This window comes from Chiloscyllium punctatum, chromosome 4 (assembly GCF_047496795.1).
Source record: "Chiloscyllium punctatum isolate Juve2018m chromosome 4, sChiPun1.3, whole genome shotgun sequence".
Lineage (NCBI taxonomy): Eukaryota > Metazoa > Chordata > Chondrichthyes > Orectolobiformes > Hemiscylliidae > Chiloscyllium > Chiloscyllium punctatum.
This window is the reverse complement of record NC_092742.1, coordinates 99,828,371-99,847,256: the sequence shown is the minus strand read 5'-3', so window position 1 is coordinate 99,847,256 and position 18,886 is coordinate 99,828,371. Positions and strand designations below refer to the sequence as shown.

The window sequence follows — 18,886 nt, the reverse complement described above, 5'->3', positions numbered from 1 at the left end:
CTCTCATTTCAAACCTAAACCCTCTATATTTGGACTGCCCTGCCCTAGAGGAAGGATCTTGGCTATTTACCTTATCCATGCCCGACATGACTCGATAAACCTTTATAAGGTCACCCCTCATCCTCCAATGCTCCAGGGAAATAAGCCCCAGCCTAATCAGCCTCTCCCAATAAGCTCAAAATGCTCCAACCCTGGCAACATCCTGTAAATGTTTTCTGACCCCTTTCAAGTTTAACAAGATCTTTCCTGTCTCAGGGAGACCAGAATTGTATGTGGTATTCCAAAAGTCCTGTACAGTTGCAACATGACCTCCCAAATCCTATACTCAATACGCTGCCCAATAAAGGCAAGTGTATCAAATGCCTTCTACCCGTAGTTGTATCTTCGAGGGACTATGAACCTGAATCCAGAGGTCATTTTGTTCAGCCACACTCCCTAGGACCTAAGGTGCAATAAAAAGAATTTTTTGATTTAAAAAAAACACAAATAACCACGACCTTACCATTAAGTGTTTAAGATTCAAGAAATAGTTGGAAAAAGGAGAGGGGAAGAAAAAAAATTATGGTGAAGTGTTTACAAACTTGAGACTACTTGCAAACTTTTGAAGTTGCTGTTCACTGTGAAGGAATTTCTGATGGGATGGAGTCGCACTGTCACTGGGATGTGTAACAGGTGATGTGATCAATGCAATACTTCAACAGTGAATGGTGTCAATGCACTGTTGGTTGGCTGTGGGTTGTTAGGATAAATGCTTAATTCCTGAAACTTCCCACATTTACATCAAGGTTCTCTCTTTGTTTTGGAGTCTTCTACATTGCGAACAAGTCTTATTTAGTTTGTACTAACTGAGCCTGTCTTCCTATTCCACAGCATGACGATAAACCATACTGCCATAAACCTTGCTACGCCACACTGTTTGGCCCTAAAGGTAAGAGTGAATGCAATTTCCTGAAAGCCAAGTAGAGCTTACCAAGAGACAAAAAGCACTAAACACTGCATAACACTAAGAGAAGTGTCTTGAACCTGATGGAATGCATCGGGATATTCAAAGACATAGCGACAGAGATGGTGGATGTCTCTTCCAAGATTCTTGAGATTCTGAAAAATCCCAAAAGAACAGAAGGCTATCAAAGTAATATCTTTATTTAACAAGTGAAGGGGGTAGAAAAGGTAACTATAGGCCAGTTCGCTTTAACTGATATTGGGAAAATGTTAGAGTCTATTAGAAAGAATGTCAGAGCAGAGGATTTAGAAATGCATAATACATTCAAGCCGTCAGCATGGTTTCATGATGGGAAAAGCATGCCTGGTAAATTTATTAGAATTTGTTTAAGGAGGTAAAAAAACAGGATAGATGAGGGAGAAAGCAGTGGATGTAATATATTTAGATTATCAGAAGGTATTTCACAAGGCAACACACATTGGCCTTCAAAAGTTCATGGTTTTGGAGGTAATTTATTGGCATGGATAGAGGATTGGTTAACTCCTAGAATAAAAGAGAGTTGGGATAAAAGGGGGCATTTTCAGGATGGAACTAATGTAACTAGTGAAGTGCCACAGGGAACAGTGCTGCGCCACAATTATTTACAACACATTAATGATTTGGATGAGTTAAGGGAATGTGTCAAGTTATAGTCTGCAGAAAGATAGATAGGTTTAGTGAGGGGGCAGTTCGAATATAATGTAGGAAAATGTGAGTTTGCACCTTGAAAGGAAAAACAGAGGAGCTGAATATTATTTCAATGGAAAAAGCTACAGAACAGAGGGATATGGGGTCCCCATGCATGAACCACAGAAAGCTAGTATCCAAGTTCAATGGGTAATAGGAAAGCCAAATAGAGTGTTGGTCTTGGAATACAGTATAAAAGTATGGAGAATTGGCTAAAAATGAACAAGGCACTAGTTAGACCCCAGCTGGAATACCGTGAAAAGTTTTGGGCCCCTTGTCCAAGGAAAGATATACTGGCATTGGAGGTAGTCCAGAGAAGGTTCACTCAGATGATGCGGATACAGGGGTGAAAAGTGAGAACAAGGAATTGTGTTCTAGTATCAGCAATGACCATGTTAAATAGGAGAGCAGTCCCAAGAGTCCAAATAGCCTGTTTCTGTACTTTGTTTTGATGTGATTTCGCACCCGCTGCCTCACACTTTTGCTCCTGCCTCTTGTTGTCAGGTGTGAACATCGGAGGATTCGGCTCCTACGTCTACGACCAGCCCCCGCCGGCCTCCAATAATCCACCCCCAAGCATGGCCCCTGAGAATCAGGCTCCCAAGGCAGTGGCTCCAAAAACTACAGCCCCTCCCAAGGGCCCCAGTAAAGGTAAGAGGGTCGAGGCCTCTGGGCCCGGCACTCCCGGCTCAGCCCGAGGGGGTGCTGCACTGTCGAAGGCTTGTTCTTCCTGATAGAAAGTGACGCTGGGAGCCCTCTTAGGCAGACCATGTGGCATTGTTTAAGATCTCTAGGTTCCTATACCACTATAGTAAAATACTCTATGCTACTTTCTCCCCACCCCCACCCTCCTCTAGCTTATCTCTCCACCCTTCAGGCTCTCTGCCTTTATTCCTGATGAAGGGCTTTTGCCCAAAACGTCGATTTTACTGCTCCTCAGATGCTGCCTGAACTGCTGTGCTCTTCCAGCACCACTAATCCAAAATCCTGTACCAATATCTCTATCTCAATCAATGTAAGACTATTTGATTGTTATCATATCACATCTTTTTTGGGAGCTTATTGTGCCTAAATTGATTGCTACATTTCTGACATTGCAATGGTGATTGTGCTCCACAAGTACTACTACAGTTGCAGAGCACTTTGGGATGTTCTGAATGTAAGCCTCTTAGAGATATTTGTGTTTGTAATTTTAAACTATCAGTTCTTCTCTGTTGAGTTTGGATCAGTAGTCAGTGGTTTCTGCCTCACAGCAGGAACAAGGCTAATAAAGGCTTGAGTCTATCTCTCCATCAGGTAAAAACAATGACTGCAGATGCTGGAAAGCAAATACTGGATTAGTGGTGCTGGAAGAGCACAGCAGTTCAGGCAGCGTCCAACGAGCAGCGAAATCGACGTTTCGGGCAAAAGCCCTTCATCCATCAACCCATCTCTCTTTCTTGTGTGCGCTCTCTCTCGTCCTCTTTCTCTCGCACTTTTGCTTAACTTCTCTCTTGCACTCGTGCTCTCCCTCGCGCGCTCTTTCTCTTGCATGCTCTCCCTGTCACTTGCTGTCAGTCTCACGATCACTATATCTCTCTCGTGCTCTTCTCTCTCTCTCTCTCATCGTTCGCACTGTCTTTCTCTCATGCACGCTCTCTTTCTCTCTCTCGCTCTTGCATTCTCTTGCTCGCGCTCTCATGCCTCTTTCCCGTCTCGCGTGTTCACTCCCCTCTCGTGTGCGCGCGCGTGCTCTCTCTCCGTCTTTGTGTTTTTATTCAGCAACTCGCTGAGTGTTTCCAGTGTTTGTGCCTGTCCTCCTTTATTGTTGGTGGCTTGTGTAACCCGACCAGTCGCCCATGTTTTCGTTCCAGTGACTCCATTGTGAATAATGAATGCTGCAAAGTCGAGGGCATAGCAATCCTCTGGGCTGCCTCGTTATCCCCGTGCAGCAAGACATCCCTTTGTTTTCACAATTGGCTTTATGTTCAGAATCCATCAGTTGCTATAGAAACCCAGGATGGTGATGAAACATTTATCACGCAGGAGAACATTGTGGTTCGTGACAGGGAATCAGCGATTATAGGCAGATGGAGGTGTACAGCAGTTATATTATTGAATAAGAAATCTAGACACATTACGCCCAGTCCAACTTACCTCAAATCCTACTGCAGCTTGGGATGGAAACATCAGCTGTTCCTCAATTGTTGTGAAAATGGTTTTGCTAATATGCTTTAGGGAAGGAAATCTGCCAGTTTTAACATGTGTGTGTATGAATGGATTGCAGATTTGAAGTGATTAGAAGAAGGGTTAGAGGGAAGTTGAATTAATTAGATTTGATTTGATTTAGTATTGTCTCGTGCACTGAGATACAGTGAAAAGTATTGTTTCGCGTGCTAGCCAGACAAGTCAGACCTTACATAAGTACAGTACATCAGGGTAATAGAACAGAATGCAGAGTATAGTGTGACAGCTACAAAGAGGTGCAAAGAAAGATGTGAGTCTGATAAGCATGGGGAAGAAGCTATTCTTCAATAGATTTGTATATGTTTTCAAACTTATAGCCGGATAGCAGAGGATGGAAGAGTGTATGACAGGAGTGGGAGGGGTCATTGATTGTGTTGGCTGCTTTCTGTGGCTGCAGGAAGTGTCATTGGATGGAATTGACCCCATCCCATCCCACAGAGGGTTTCACTGCCTGAAAGGGGACGTCGAGGCTGAAACCCTCAATCCATTTAAAAGGCATCAGGGTCCACCCCTGAATTCCTGTACCCTCCGGGGGATATGGATCTGGAGCAAGGGCATGAGGGGAGAATGGGGAGGGGATTTTTTTTTGCTGGCCACCTCCTTTGCTGTGACTGCTTCAACATTTTCCAAAATATCAAAAAAAAAGAGGTATGTGCAGGGATGTAGGAGTTTAGTTTAACTGGGCATGTATTAATTACAGATAAGAAGGATTAGAGAGGGATCTGATTGAAACGTAGAGAATTCTAACCGGGATACAGACCAGATATAGGGATGATATTTTTCACTGCTTGGGGAGTCGAGAACCAAGAGATAGACTCAGGATATGAGATAGACTATTCAGGATTGAGATGAGGAAAAATATCATCACTTTGGAATTCTCTATCACAGAGGATTGTGGAGGTCAAGTCACTGAATACGTTCAAAAAAGGTAGTTGTTTTAGATTTTAAAGGGATCAAGTGGCATGAGGATAAAGCATGAATATGGTAAAGCATGAGATGGAGGATTGTATTGAATGAGGGAGCAGGCTCAAAGGGCTGAATGGCCTACTCCTGCCCCTAGTTTCTGTGTGGGGAGGTGGAAGAGGCTGGATTACTTGCCAGGAAGGTTAGCACAGACACCGAAGGCCGAGTGGCCTTTCTCAGCTACAATGCTGCTCCCCATTCCTGTTCCGACCAGTTCCAGATTTTGCCTCTGAAGGTGCTAAGTGTCACGTGAAGATGAGTAGCAGCCTGTCATATCCCCCGATCTGAGAACTCCTGTCTCGTGGATTTGGTACCCAGGCTGAGCAAACAGATTTGGAATGGATTTTCAGGGATGAGTGCGATCTGGATCTTTACATTTGGGGGATGGGGACTAGGTGCTTATACTGGCTAGTAGTTTGCCAAATTGAGGGATAGCCTATGAGGACATAGACTGACACATCACCTGCCTGTAAATTTCATTGGTTATAAATAAAGCTGCTCAGTCGACCAAGTCGTCTCTGAAACTATATTATGTGGATTAACAATGGTCATCACTGCTGCCTCACAGTGCCAGGGACCTGGGTTTGATTCCAGGCTTGGACAACTGTCTGTGTGGGCTTTGCACATTCTCCCCATGTCCGCATGGGTTTGGACAGGCAAGCAGAGATGAAGTAGGTGATCATATTGGGTGATGGAGGCCCAAACGGTCTCACTCCTGAGCTGATCTCTTGTACTTTTCAGCACCGTTCAGCTTCGTCATTTGCTGGGCATGAGGCCAATGTAAGTTGTTTGAGGTTTATAGCATACGTTAATGTTTGGGCATGTTTTCAAACCCCGTAATGGGCTTCTTGTGATCTTTCTCAGCATCGAGCATGACCACCTTTGCCGGGGAGCCCAACATGTGCCCGAGGTGTGGTAAGAAGGTCTACTTTGGTGAGTAATCAATAGATGTTAATGTTCGGAAAAGCAGGCACGCTGCTTGGACACTCTTGCTGTGGGTGAGGGAGACATTTAAGCAATAGTATGGAGGTCACTGTTTGTAGGGCTGTAGCTCTGGGCAGACAGAGGTGGAGTTCTTCATGCCACACCCTTCCCCCATTCCAAGTGTGCGAATGCCTGTCATTTTGTTTTTCTGTAACACATTGTGCTCTCTTTGAGATTGTGGATGAAATTGGAGGGATGTGTTTCAAACAGTGTTGTCTGTCTCTCTTTCTCTCTCTCTGTTTCTAACGCAGCTGAGAAGGTGACGTCACTGGGCAAGGACTGGCACCGTCCTTGTCTCCGATGCGTGCGATGCAACAAGACCCTGAACCCCGGAGGCCACGCAGAGGTGAGGGAGACATTAAAAAAACACATTGGCTCCACAAGACTGCCATCAATTGTTGCTCACAAATACCCTTTAGGGAAAGAAATCTGCCATCCTTACTCCAGGAAAGCAATGACCTAGTGATATTATTGCTAGACTTTTAATCCAGAGACCATGTAATGTTTTGGGGACCTGTATTCAAATTGCATCATGGCAGATGCTGGAATTTAAATTCATTAAAAAGAAAATCTGGAATTAAGTGTCTAATGATGACCATGAATTCCATTGTCAATTGTTGAAAAAGCCCATCTGGTTCACTAATGTCCGTTAGTGCCATCCTTACCTAGGCTGGCGTGCGTGTGACTCCAGATTCTCAGCTCCGTGGCTGACTCTCAACTGTCCCTTGCAATGGCCTAGCGAGGCCCTTGGCTCAAGGCAATGAGGGAAGGATAGGAAATGCTAGCCTTACCAGTGATGCCCACACTCCTTGAAAGGCCACAGGAACACAGGCAGCAAATCTTGTCAGAACTTTGTCCTTTTTATGATGTTTGGGCTTTTACATTGGGATGGAACCCCTTTAGCTTTATTATAATAAGTAAACCATGAAGGCCCATTGTATCAGAATGAGGCCGAGCACTTCCGTAGAAAACATTGCACACCCCAAGACAGGATCCGAGTGAGGGCTACAACCCTTTTCAATAGCTTGTGACAATATAAAGACAGAAACTGCATTTTTGCAGTGCATTTCATGGCCTCAGCCCATCACAAAGTACTTAAAAACCAGTAAGGGGAGGTGATGGCCTCGTGGTATTTTCACTAGACGATTAATCCAGAGACCCAGTAGTGTTCTGGGGACCTGGCTTTGAATCCTGTCACAGCAGATGGTGGGACTTGAATTCAGTCTAATGACTGAAACTGTTGCTGATTTGTGGGAAATAACCAACTTATGGTTCATTTAATGTCCTTTGGGGAAGGTAACTGCCATGCTTACCTGGTCTGGCAAGACCCCTTTGCCCCTCTCCTTTCACTCCACAATTGCCCCGTCTTTTACCTCCTAAGCCTAAGGCCTTAGAGGTGGTAATGCCTCCGAACCCTCCTTTCTTTTTTTTAAAACTATTGCTTTGACCGAGTATTTGAGTTTTGTAACCAGATCAGTGAGTTAGCCAAAATAGCATTGAACTTTAAAACGATCCTTTCTGTAAAAGCAAGGCTCCAGAATTTTCTGATACTCCTCATCACTGTCAGAGGTACATTAAGGCTGCAGAGAAAGCTTTCAAGCAATTGTGTGTTGGTGCTCTTATAATGGAATCCACTTCATTTAAGAGAATCTGGATTAGATGTTCAATTTATGGGAAGATGGCTCTGGCTGCTGGAGTGCAGATGTGCTGTGGGAAATGAACCTTCTGTCTTTTAATGTGCAGCTGCAGACGGTTCCGGCCTAGTTTTATAATCCAGTAGAACGTTTATGCAATATTAAAAAGGGTATTTGGGGAAGTGGGTCAGACTGGCACCAAAGGCAAATACTTTCATTTAAATTTAAAAAACCCATGGATGTTGGAGATCTGAAATAAAAGCAGAAAGTATCTTTGGAAAACCTGGGTTTTGACTAAATGATGCCTGGGCTGATATCACCACATAATACAGTCAGGGAGAACTGTGACAGAGAAATATCAGAGATTATTGACAGAGACTGTGGCTCTGGACACATGATGATTTTGAGACACCGAATGCGCTGTGGAAACTCAGCAGGTCTGCAGAGAGAGAGGAAAACAGAGTTGGAATCTGGTATGACTCTCCTTCAGAATGAAACTGAAAAGGAGTGATCCTAGGCTCGATATGTTAACTCTGTCTCTCTCCTCACAGTCACTGGCTGACTTGACAGGTTCTCCAGCAATTTAAACAACTTAAATTTGTAAAATGCCATAGTCATACAACACAGGAACAAGCTTTTTGGCCCTCATGCCGATCAGGTTTCTTAAATTGAACTAGTCCCATTTGCCTGCATTTGGCCTATATCCCTCTAAACTCTTCCTACCCATGTACCTGTCCAAATGTCTTACAGTTGAAACCACCTCTACCACTTCCTCTGGCAGTTCATTCCATACACACACCAACCTCTATGTGAAAAAGTTGCCCCTTGGGTCCCTTTTTAAATGTTTCTCCTCTCACCTTAAACCTATACCCTTTAATTTTGGACTCCTCTACCCTTGGAAAAAGACCTTGGCTATTAACTTTATCTGTTTCCCTGTGATTTTACGAACCTCTATAAGGTTACCCCTCAGTCTCCTACCCTCCGGGGTAAAAAGTCATTCCTTGTAACTCAAACCTTCCAGTCTCTGTAACACCTTGTAAACCATTTTTCAGCCTTTCCAATTTAATTCAGGGCGACCCCTGAATTGTACAGAGATTCCAAATGTGGTCCTATCAGTGTCTTGTACAGCTGCAACACATTGTCCATAAGGCTGTAAACCATTGAACTAACAAATTCCCACCTCTACTCCCCACCATCTATTAGCTGCCGTCAATGGGCTGCTCACTCTCCTTGGCATATCTTGTAATGATAAAGGAGTTTTCTGAATGCAAAGGGGTTCAGCACACATAATTAAGCCCCATCTGCCTTTGTGAACAGAGATACCAACTCACCCAGATGCCCACCTGACTCTGATTTCCATCATATTACACTCACTTTGCAAGTTCTCACAAGTTTGACCTTGAACTCTGGAGTGGGAGTGAAAAAATTAGCCAAGGGTGATGCAGCAAAATGCTTGGAGTGAACCAAGGCAAGGGATGGGGAGTGTTGGAAACTTGAAGGTTTTCCATTTGTAACACACAATCCCTACAGTGTGGAAGCAGGCCATTCAGCCCATTGAGTCCACACCTACCCTCCAAAGAGCACCCCACCCTATAACCATGCAGTTCCCATGGCTAGCCTGCACACCTGTGGGCATTGAGATAATTTAGCATGGCCAGTCCACCTAATCTGCACATCTTTAGTCTGTGAGAGGAACCTGGAGGGAACCCACAAAAATACTGAGAGAATGTGCAAACTCCACATAGTCACCCAAAGGTGGAATTGAACCAGGGACCCTGGCAGAGTGAGACAGCAGTACTAACCACTGTGGCATCGTATCACCCATGATGATTCTATGAATATCTCTGAATCATTCTATGATGACACCATCAGTCAATGTCAATAGTCTCCAATTTTTCTCCCTGTCACATAGTTCTTCCTGACCATAAGTGTGGCCATATCAGCCAGGACATTACTTAGTCGAAATCCAGGTTTTCCAAAGATCCTTTCAGTATTTCATATGATTTTCATTCACTCATGGGATGTAGGTGTCAGTGCTTGATCAGCATTTATTGCCCATCCCAAATTGTATAGAGGGTAGTTGAGAGTCAACCATGTTACTGTGGGTCTGCAGCTATGACCATCTATGGTTAGCAGATTCCCTCCCTAAGGACATTAGTGAACCAGATGTGTCTTTTCCCCCACAATTAACAACGGATCCATGCCCATCATTAAACTCTTCAGATTTTTAAAAAAATAAAGGTCCAAGTCTACTATCCGCCATTGTCTGATTCAAACCCGGGTCCCCAGAATCTGTGGGAACAGTCCAGCGATGATACACTAAGTCACTATCTCCCCATGATCTGCAATCACTGACGATTGCTGAAAAAGCACGTGGAAAGACATGACAATTTATGAAAGTTGCATGCCAATGCCAGACCAAATAATTAAAATAAAGTGTGAAGAGAAATCAGAGTTAACATTGATTTCTCTTCACAGATGCTGCCAGACTTGCTGCGCTTTTCCAGCAATTTGTTCTTGTTTCTGATTTACAGCATCTGCAGTTCTTTCGATTTTTATATTTTAAAAAAAATGTTCTGTTTGTTTGTAATTGCTGGCTACACTAATATTTATTGCTCATCTCTAATTGCCCTGGGAAGGGTGCAGTGGGCTATGTCACTCATTCTAAGTAGTGTCACAGGAGTCCTGGGGCCAACATTTATCCCTCAGTCACATCACAGAAAGTGGATTGTATGGTCATTATTACTGCATGGGAAATTGCTGTGTGCACCAATCAGTTGCTGCATTTCCCACAGTCTAAAAGGGGTGGAAGACCCCTTCAGCCAACAAGACATATTCCAGACTGCTCACTGTCACTCATGGTCCTGCAAGCTGATAATGGAACAAGCTAGAGAGGTTGAAATTAACTGTCTCTTTGTAGCCATGAGCTTAGGGCTCACGACCCAGTTGTGAGCATTGCTTTAGCAAGGAGTTAGTAAAATAATGTCAACAACGTTTTACTCACAGAAGGAATACCCAAATTGTCGACTCAAACAGTCTCACTACAGGGAAGCTATTGGGCCCATCGTTAGCATTGGAGTGCCTCTCCCCTGCTCTTTCCCTGTAATCCTGCAAGTGTTTCCACATCAATTATTTATCGAGCTGCCTTTATAAACTTCACTGCTTTCATCACCCTTTCATTGCGCAGGATCCTGATCTGAACTTACTGCATTTAAAAATAACATGTTTCCATAACTCCCCTTTGTCTCACTCTCTCTCCGCTCTCTCTCCAATCATCTCCACCGTGTCTTGCTGTTACCAGCTCTGTTTACCACTGGAAACATACTGTTTTGTAAGCTCCTGTCAGATGTTCCGTCACATTAAGGACACAATGTAAATGCAGCTTGTTGTTATTGCCGTGTACCCCACTACATTTCATTTCCTCTTTTAAAACCTACCTCTCATCGAATCCTGACAATGTGAAAGTAAGCCATTCGGCCGATCCGTTCCACCCAACCCTCCGAACAGCATCCTACCCTATCCTTGTATTTCCCATTACTAAACCACCTAACCTACGCAACCCTGGACACTATGGTGCAATTTCTCATGGCCAATCCATCTAATCTATACATCTTTGGACTGTGGGAGGAAACCGGAGCACCCAGAGGAAATCCACACAGGCATGGGGATAATGTGCAAACTCCACAGACAGTTGCCTGGAGGTGAAATCGAACCCAGGTCCCTGGCGTGTGAGGCAGTGATGCTAGCCACTGTGCCGCCCAGAACGAGCACTTGCTTTTTTTAATCAATCTCCAAATCCAAGGCTTCACTCTCTGCCTGCTGCCAGGGTTACACAGGGTTTCACTGCTACTGCAGCTTTGTTATGGGGGACGTGTGTTTAATCAATCTGTCATGGTCCATATCTGGAAACCTATCGCATATCAACACTGGAGAATATTAAGGATGCAATTTGAGACATACTTGATTACAAGGTAAAAACAATGACTGCAGATGCTGAAAATCAAATACTGGATTAGTGGTGCTGGAAGAGCACAGCAGTTCAGGCAGCATCCAACTTGATTACAAACCTACTGAAACATATCTCAGAGATAGAAACCGATTCAGGTGCATTTAAACCTGACGTACTTCGATTTCCATTCTAATCATGAAAAATAATCATAAATGCAAGTCTTCCTTTTATTTCCTCCAGAGTGCTGGAGAGAACACACGTCCTGCTCTTCCAGTTAAGGCTGTGGAAGTCTTTAACCTCCATCCCGACAGCAGATGGGGCCTGAAATCTGATTAAACACCCCATGTGCAGCAACCCCCTGGCACTGCACACAATTTCCAGTCTGGATTCTGTGCTCGAATCTGAGGGATAGGCCATAAACCTTCTGATTCTGAAATGACAGTAGTTTTGCTGTTGGACCTTTGACATAGAGTCATAGTCATAGAGATATACAGTATGGAAACAGACCCTTTGGTCCAACCCGTCCATGCCGACCAGATATCCCAACCCAATCTCATCCCACCTGCCAGCACCTGGCCCATATCCCTCCAAACCCTTCCTATTCATATACCCATCCAAATGCCTTTTAAATGTTGCAATTGTACCAGCCTCCACCACTTCCTCTTGCAGCTCATTCCATACACGCACCACACTCTGCGTGAAAAAGTTGCCCCGTAGGTCTCTTTTATATCTTTCCCCTTTCACCCTAACCCTATGCCCTCTAGTTCTGGACTCCTCGACCCCAGGGAAAAGACTTTGTCTATTTATCCTATCCATGCCCCTCATAATTTTGTAAATCTCTATAAGGTCACAATTCAGCTCCAGGAAAAACAGTCCCAGCCTGTTCAGCTTCTCCCTATAATTCAAATCCTCTAACCCTGGCAACATCCTTGCAAATCTTTTCTGAACCCTTTCAAGTTTCACAGCATCTTTCGGATAAGAAGTAGACCAGAATTGCATGCAATATTCCAACAGTGACCTGGGTAAAAACAAGGACTGCAGTTGCTGGGAACCAGTGTCTAGATTAGAGTGGTGCTGGAAAAGCACAACAGGTCAGACAGCATCCGAGGAGCAGGAACATCGACGTTTCGGGCAAAAGTCCTTCATCAGAAATAAGGCAGGGTGTCTGCAGAGTGGAGAGATTTATCTCTCTACTTTCACAATATTTGAAGATTCTGCAAGCACGTCCTTTTTAAGGAAGGGAATTTCAAAGTCTCTGAGACCAAAAAAAATTGCCTATCTCTATTTTAAATAGTTGTCCCTTATTTTTAAACAATGACCCTTAGTTCTAGATTCGCCCATAAGAGAAAACCTCCTTTCCACATCCACCCAGTCAGGTCCCCTCAGGACTTCAAATCACTGACCTCTGACTCATCTAAATTCCAGAGGATACAGGCCCAGCCTTTCTTTATAAGGTAATCCACAAGTCCAATAGTCTGCTCTGAACTGCTTCCAATGCAGTAACATTCTTCTGTAAGTATGGTGATCAGTGCTGTACACTGTACTCCAGATATGGTCTCACTAGTACTCTGTATAACTGAAATATAACCTCCTTACCCTTAAATTCAATTCCCCTCACAGCAAAATATAACATTCTATTAGCTTTCCTGATTACTTGCTGTACCTACACTCTAATCTTCCACAATTCATGCACTAGGACACCCAGATCCCTCTGCAATCTCTCACCATTTAGATAATGTGCTTTTTAAAAAAATCCTCCTGCCAAAATAGACAGTTTCATATTTTGCCACAGTGTACTCCATTTACCAGATCTTTGCCCATCATTGAACCTTTGTAGGCTTCCTTTTGTGTTTTAGTTAAGATTTGACTCAAGAAATGTAAGTCACTTCCTCACAGCTGATATGAAGCAGAATGTACATGATGCCCCCCACAGTAGGATTACCTGATGAGAGTTGACGTTCAGGTGCTGAGAGATGGCAGGGCAGTGGGACAGATATCAGCAGTACAGTGACAGCAAGGTGAGCCAGCATGAGTAATGTTTCCCATTGCAGCTCAGTCCATCTTTGAGCAGTTTGTTCAGAAGTTGTGGTCAAACCTGTTACCTCTGCTGGGACTTATAGCAGATCATCCCAGGACTCCAGGAGGGATCCGGGCGATCCAGATGTTTTCTGGTCAGTCAACATTTTGCAAGCCATTTCCTGACTGGTACTCTTAAAATGTCAGGACTGATTAACCTCCCAGTGTGGCTGAGAAATGGGTTTCAATAGCTTACTGTTTGTGTACGGAAGAACATCACAGTTAGAGATGTCATCCTGGTTTACATTAAATGGACACTTTTTTAAATGGGGGAACTTGGCTGTCTTGGTTAGATAACTGGTGCAGATTAAAATGTGGGTTCAGTCCCCATAAGACATTAGTGCAGGAGTAGGCAATTCAGCCCATCAAGTCTGCTCCACCATTCAAGGAGATCATAGCTGAACTCCATTTTCAACCTCCATCCTCACCTCCATTTTCCTGCCTTTTTCCCATAACTCTTGAGTTCTCATACTGATTAAAATCTATCTGTCTCAGCTTTAATGACCAGGCTTGGACAGCCCTCTTGCAGTAAAGAATTCCACAGATTCACTACCCTCTGAGATCTAATTCAGTCTCATCCCTCTCTCAAGATATTTTCTAGCTAACTTGTTCAGAGATGTCACTATAAACCTCTGAGCAAATGAGACTTGAACCCAGGCCTTCTGGCCCAGTGGTGGGGACAAGAGGGTCCTGTTGTCTTAAATGTGTAGCCTGTCACTTGTAGCAGATGTGGTTGTTAATGGGGTGGCCTGTCCCCACCCCCAAACAACATTTGTATATCTTCAATTTATACTGAGCCAATCATGTCTCTCCAATGGAGTGAGATGCCTCTTGTCCTTTGAATATCCCTCCACTTCTCAAACAAGAAAAGGGACATAAGAGTCATCCAGATTTTGACAAATGTCCATTCCTCCTCCTCCTCCTCTTCGTGTCTTCCCCACCCCCCCCACTCTATCTTATTGCTGCTGCTATGGGGAATGCGCATAAGTTAATTGTGCTGCAGGGAATGGTAGAGCATTGCCTTTGGGATTTGGATGAATGACCTGTTCCTGGGCAGTGCCATGGTCAGTGCTGGCTACTTAGCCAATTCTGATAACCAATTGATTGAAATTGGCAGAGGGTCGAGAACAGCTAAGAGGGGAAAGGTCATCAGGTGGAGTGTATTCATATGCTGAATTGACTGGTGAACAAAGGGCAAGCTTACAACTGCCTCACTGCATAATGGGAACATGGGCTTGCCCCAATCCCCACAAGCCTTTCCCCAGTTACAGGAAAGTGAACATCACCAACAAGTCAACGTGCCTGGTGCCTTCTTGGTCTCCCAGTGGATTAAAGGCAAGGATTGCTGTGACCAACAATCTTAATGCTTTATCCCAATACATGGAGTCCACCAAAACATACCCAAAGGATGAGCCTGGCAGCTGTAACTCCTCCTCAAGTCATGTCCCTTTGCCAAAGTTTATTTTTTTGTTGAAAAGCAATTTGTGTTCCTGAAGTGCTTTTCAGCAGGTCCAGGACATCCCAGAGTGTGTCACAGCTAATGATTTGGCTTTGTGAAGTACTGTCACCGTTGGTATGTAGGGAGCATGGCCCATTTCAAAACAGTGGGATCCCAGGAAAAGCCACTTGCAAAACAGTCTGGGGATTTTATCTTCGTTGAGGGGGCTGTTTAAGGTGAGCAGTTGGTATATGAGTGCAGTGGTAAGGTGCTGAAATAGTTTTTCTGTTTGTCTCTGCACAGCATGATGGACAACCCTACTGCCACAAGCCCTGCTACGGAATCCTGTTTGGACCAAAAGGTAACAATGGTCTCAACTATCAGAATTAACACACAAGTGGGGAATTGCTGCTTATCTTGACCTACTGACTTCATTGTAACTAAAACTGATCCACATCTGTCTAGAATCCAGTGGCTTATGTGTGGAACTGATCCCCCTCTCACTGGGATCCAGTGGCCCATAGGTGTAAACTGATCCGCCCCTTCTCAGTGGATCCAGTAGCCTGTAGGTAGAACTGATGCCCCTCTCTGGGATCCAGAGGTTCACAGGTGTAAAGTTGATCCCCTTCTCATTGGGATCCAGTGGTCTGTGGGTACAACTGATTCCCCTCTCGCTGGGATCTGGTGGCCCATGTTTGGAACTGATACCCCACCCCACCCCTTCATAGAATAGAATGGATGGCTTTGAGGTATGTAGGGAAGAGGTGTTGGAAATTCTGGAAAGGGTGAAAATAGATAAGTCCCCTGGGCCTGATGGCACTTATCCTAGGATTCTCTGGGAAGCAAGGGAGGAGATTGCAGAGCCATTGGCCTTGATTTTTATGTCCTCGTTGTCTACAGGAATATTTCCAGAAGACTGGAGGATAGCAAATGTGGTCCCCTTGTTCAAGAAGGGGAGTAGGGATAACCCTAGTAACTATAGGCTGGTGAGTCTCACTTCTGTTGTGGGCAAAGTCTCAGAGAGAATTGTAAGGGATAGGATTTATGAACATCTGGATAGGAATAATGTGATCAAGGATAGTCAGCGTGGTTTTGTGAAGGACAGGTCGTGCCTCACAAACCTTATTGAATTCTTTGAGAAAGTGACTAAGGAGGTGGACGAGGGGAAAGCGGTAGATGTGGTGTTTATGGATTTTATTAAGGCGTTTGATAAGGTTCCCCATGGCATTGAGGGTGGGTTGGAGGTTTGGATTAGGAATTGGCTGGCTGGAAGAAGACAGAGGGTAGTAGTTTGATGGTAAAGGTTCATCTTGGAGTGCAGTTACTAGCGGTGTTCCGCAAGGATCTGTTTTGGGACCATTGCTGTTTGTCATTTTTATAAATGACCTGGAGGATGGGCTAGAAGGTTGGGTGAGCAGGTTTGCGGATGATACGAAAGTTGGTGAAGTTGTAGACCGTGAGGAAGGATGTGTCAGGTTACAGCGGGATATAGATAAGCTGCAGAGCTGGGCAGAAAGGTGGCAAATGGAGTTCAATGTAGCTAAGTGTGAGGTGATTCACTTTGGTAAGAGTAACAAAAAGATGGGATACTGGGCTAATGGTCAGATACTTGGTAGTGTGGATGAGCAGAGGGATCTTGGTGTCCATGTACATAGATCTTTGAAAGTTGCCACCCAGGTAAATCATGCGGTGAAGAAAGCATATGGCGTACTGGCTTTTATTGGTAGAGGAATTGAGTTCCAGAGTCCTGAAGTCATGTTGCAGTTGTATAAGACTCTGGTGCAGCCGCATCTGGAGTATTGTGTGCAGTTTTGGTCGCCATACTATAGGAAGGATATGGAGGCACTGGAACGGGTGCAGAGGAGGTTTACCAGGATGTTGCCTGGTATGGTAGGAAGATCGTATGAGGAAAGGCTGAGGCACTTGGAGCTGTTTTCATTGGAGAAAAGAAGGTTAAGGGGTGACTTGATAGAGGTGTACAAGATGATTAGGGGTTTAGATGGGGTTGACCATGAAAACCTTTTTCAACGTATGGAGTCCGCTATTACGAGGGGGCATAGTTTTAAATTAAGGGGTGGTAGGTATAGGACAGATGTTAAGGGTAGATTCTTTACTCAGCGAGTCGTGAGTTCATGGAATGCCCTGCCAGTAGCAGTGGTGGACTCTCCCTCTTTATGGGCATTTAAACAGGCATTGGATAGGCATATGGAGGATAGTGGGCTAGTGTAGATTAGGGGGGCTTGGATCGGTGCAATATCGAGTGCCAAAGGGCCTGTACTGCGCTGTATTCTTCTATGTTCTATGTTCACTTGGATCTAGTGACCTGCAGGTGGAACTGACTGCCCACTCACTGGAATCTGGTGACCCATGGGATTCAGTATAATCACCTCTCAGTTGAAATGCTACTTGTTGTAGCTTTGGAAGATTGATTCAGCAGTCAGTCTTATCTGCCTGATGGTGACTGGCATTAGGGAGAGGAAGTTCAGAGCCTGGCATCTCTGCAGGGCCCCTGGCTGCTGGGGCAATGATCACCAAGGGGCTAGAGTTACAGAAGGGGAAAGGATTTTGAAAAGCTGGAGACAATTACAAAGGGTAGGGAGAGGTCAGACCTTAGAGGGATCTGAGCAGTCAGCTATTTCAAGTTAAAATGCATGGCCTTCCTGTTTAATCCTGTAAGGCAGTGCATCTTCCTCAATGGCCATCTGTTTCCTTGCTGTGTTTACAGGGGTCAATACCGGCGTTGTTGGGAGCTACATCTATGAGAAGAGTGATGCTGCTGGGGGCCAGTGATGGCTTTCATACACTCCAGGAAGATCCAAGTTCGATGTTGTGCTGTTTACCCGCTAACGCAAAGTGCTGGGGACACTGTCTTCACTGTAACACACAGTAACAATAGTTTAGAACTAGGCATGTTCAGATGTATTCCATGTAGTGTGCAATCTGTGAGGGATGGGACAGGGCTGCCCTCACTACCTGATGGCCTCCGATCACCCTCTCGAACTTTAACGTAGCTCCGAGCTGTTGGCAGCTCTTAAAAACACCACAGACTTGCCAAAACTCTTGTCGGATCTCAAACCACAGAGGGTTTGGTCAGGGTTAAAAGCCAGCAAATGTTTTTATTTTGAGCTCTACTGCAGTACCTATTAGTCACAACATCTTGATCTCTCCTTGTATTATAAGCTGCTTGTCCCCTCATCATTCACTCCATTGTGATTTCAAGCACTACAGTATTATATTGTGCAAACTACGTTTTAAAAATCTTGTTCTTTTTCTAAAGAAAGCACCAACAAAGTGAAGCACCCTGTTACATCACATTAAATAAAATATTAAATGCTTGTCATTACCTTTATTGATAATAAACTTATGCCACATATTTCTGGGCGTCTCTTCATTTTAATCATTTACTTCTCAGCTGCAAAGTTAAATTTTATCCAATCTATATTTCCTCTCCTAATCTCTTCTGAGGGAATACACTCTTACTGGGAGTGTTTGTGTAGATTTAAACCTCTCTGGTCTCTTACCCAAGTGATTCCAGACTGTGTTGAGAGGAAGGGAGCTGGAAACATCCAACCTCAGCAACTCTCCTCCTTTGTCCCCACACCCTGCGCACTACTCTATCCAACTATGTTCATTTTTGGGCACACTTTCAATTAAATTGGACATTGTTACATTGCATTAAGGGATAAGAAGCCAGCTGTTTTTCACTTATCTGTTCACTGTCACTACAATGAAAGTCAATGTTCAGCCTCAAAATGATCAGCAGGTTTTCCTTATTCACTCTTGGGACATAGGTATTGATGGCTGTCCCTACTTGCCCCTTGTGGGGGTGAGCTGCCTGCTTGAACTGCTGCAGTCCATGTGTTGTAGGTTGATCCACAATGCCCTTGGAGGGAGGTGGAGTACTAGGACTTTGACCCAGCATCACTGAAGGAATGGCAGTATAATTC

The 18,886-nt window shown here is 44.4% G+C and overlaps 1 protein-coding gene across 1 annotated transcript in view; it reads left to right on the top strand.

Moving 5' to 3' along the window:
• Window positions 1-18,312, top strand: part of LOC140476589 (cysteine-rich protein 2-like) — a 56,808-nt gene extending 38,496 nt beyond the window's left edge. The window contains exons 3-8 of the mRNA XM_072569409.1: window positions 871-928; window positions 2,174-2,320; window positions 5,723-5,791; window positions 6,094-6,188; window positions 15,243-15,300; window positions 17,665-18,312. Of these exons, the coding sequence (XP_072425510.1) occupies window positions 871-928; window positions 2,174-2,320; window positions 5,723-5,791; window positions 6,094-6,188; window positions 15,243-15,300; window positions 17,665-17,729 (492 nt within the window). The 3' untranslated portion in view covers window positions 17,730-18,312. The remainder of the gene's footprint in view (window positions 1-870; window positions 929-2,173; window positions 2,321-5,722; window positions 5,792-6,093; window positions 6,189-15,242; window positions 15,301-17,664) is intronic.
• The last annotated feature ends 574 nt before the right edge of the window (window positions 18,313-18,886 follow it).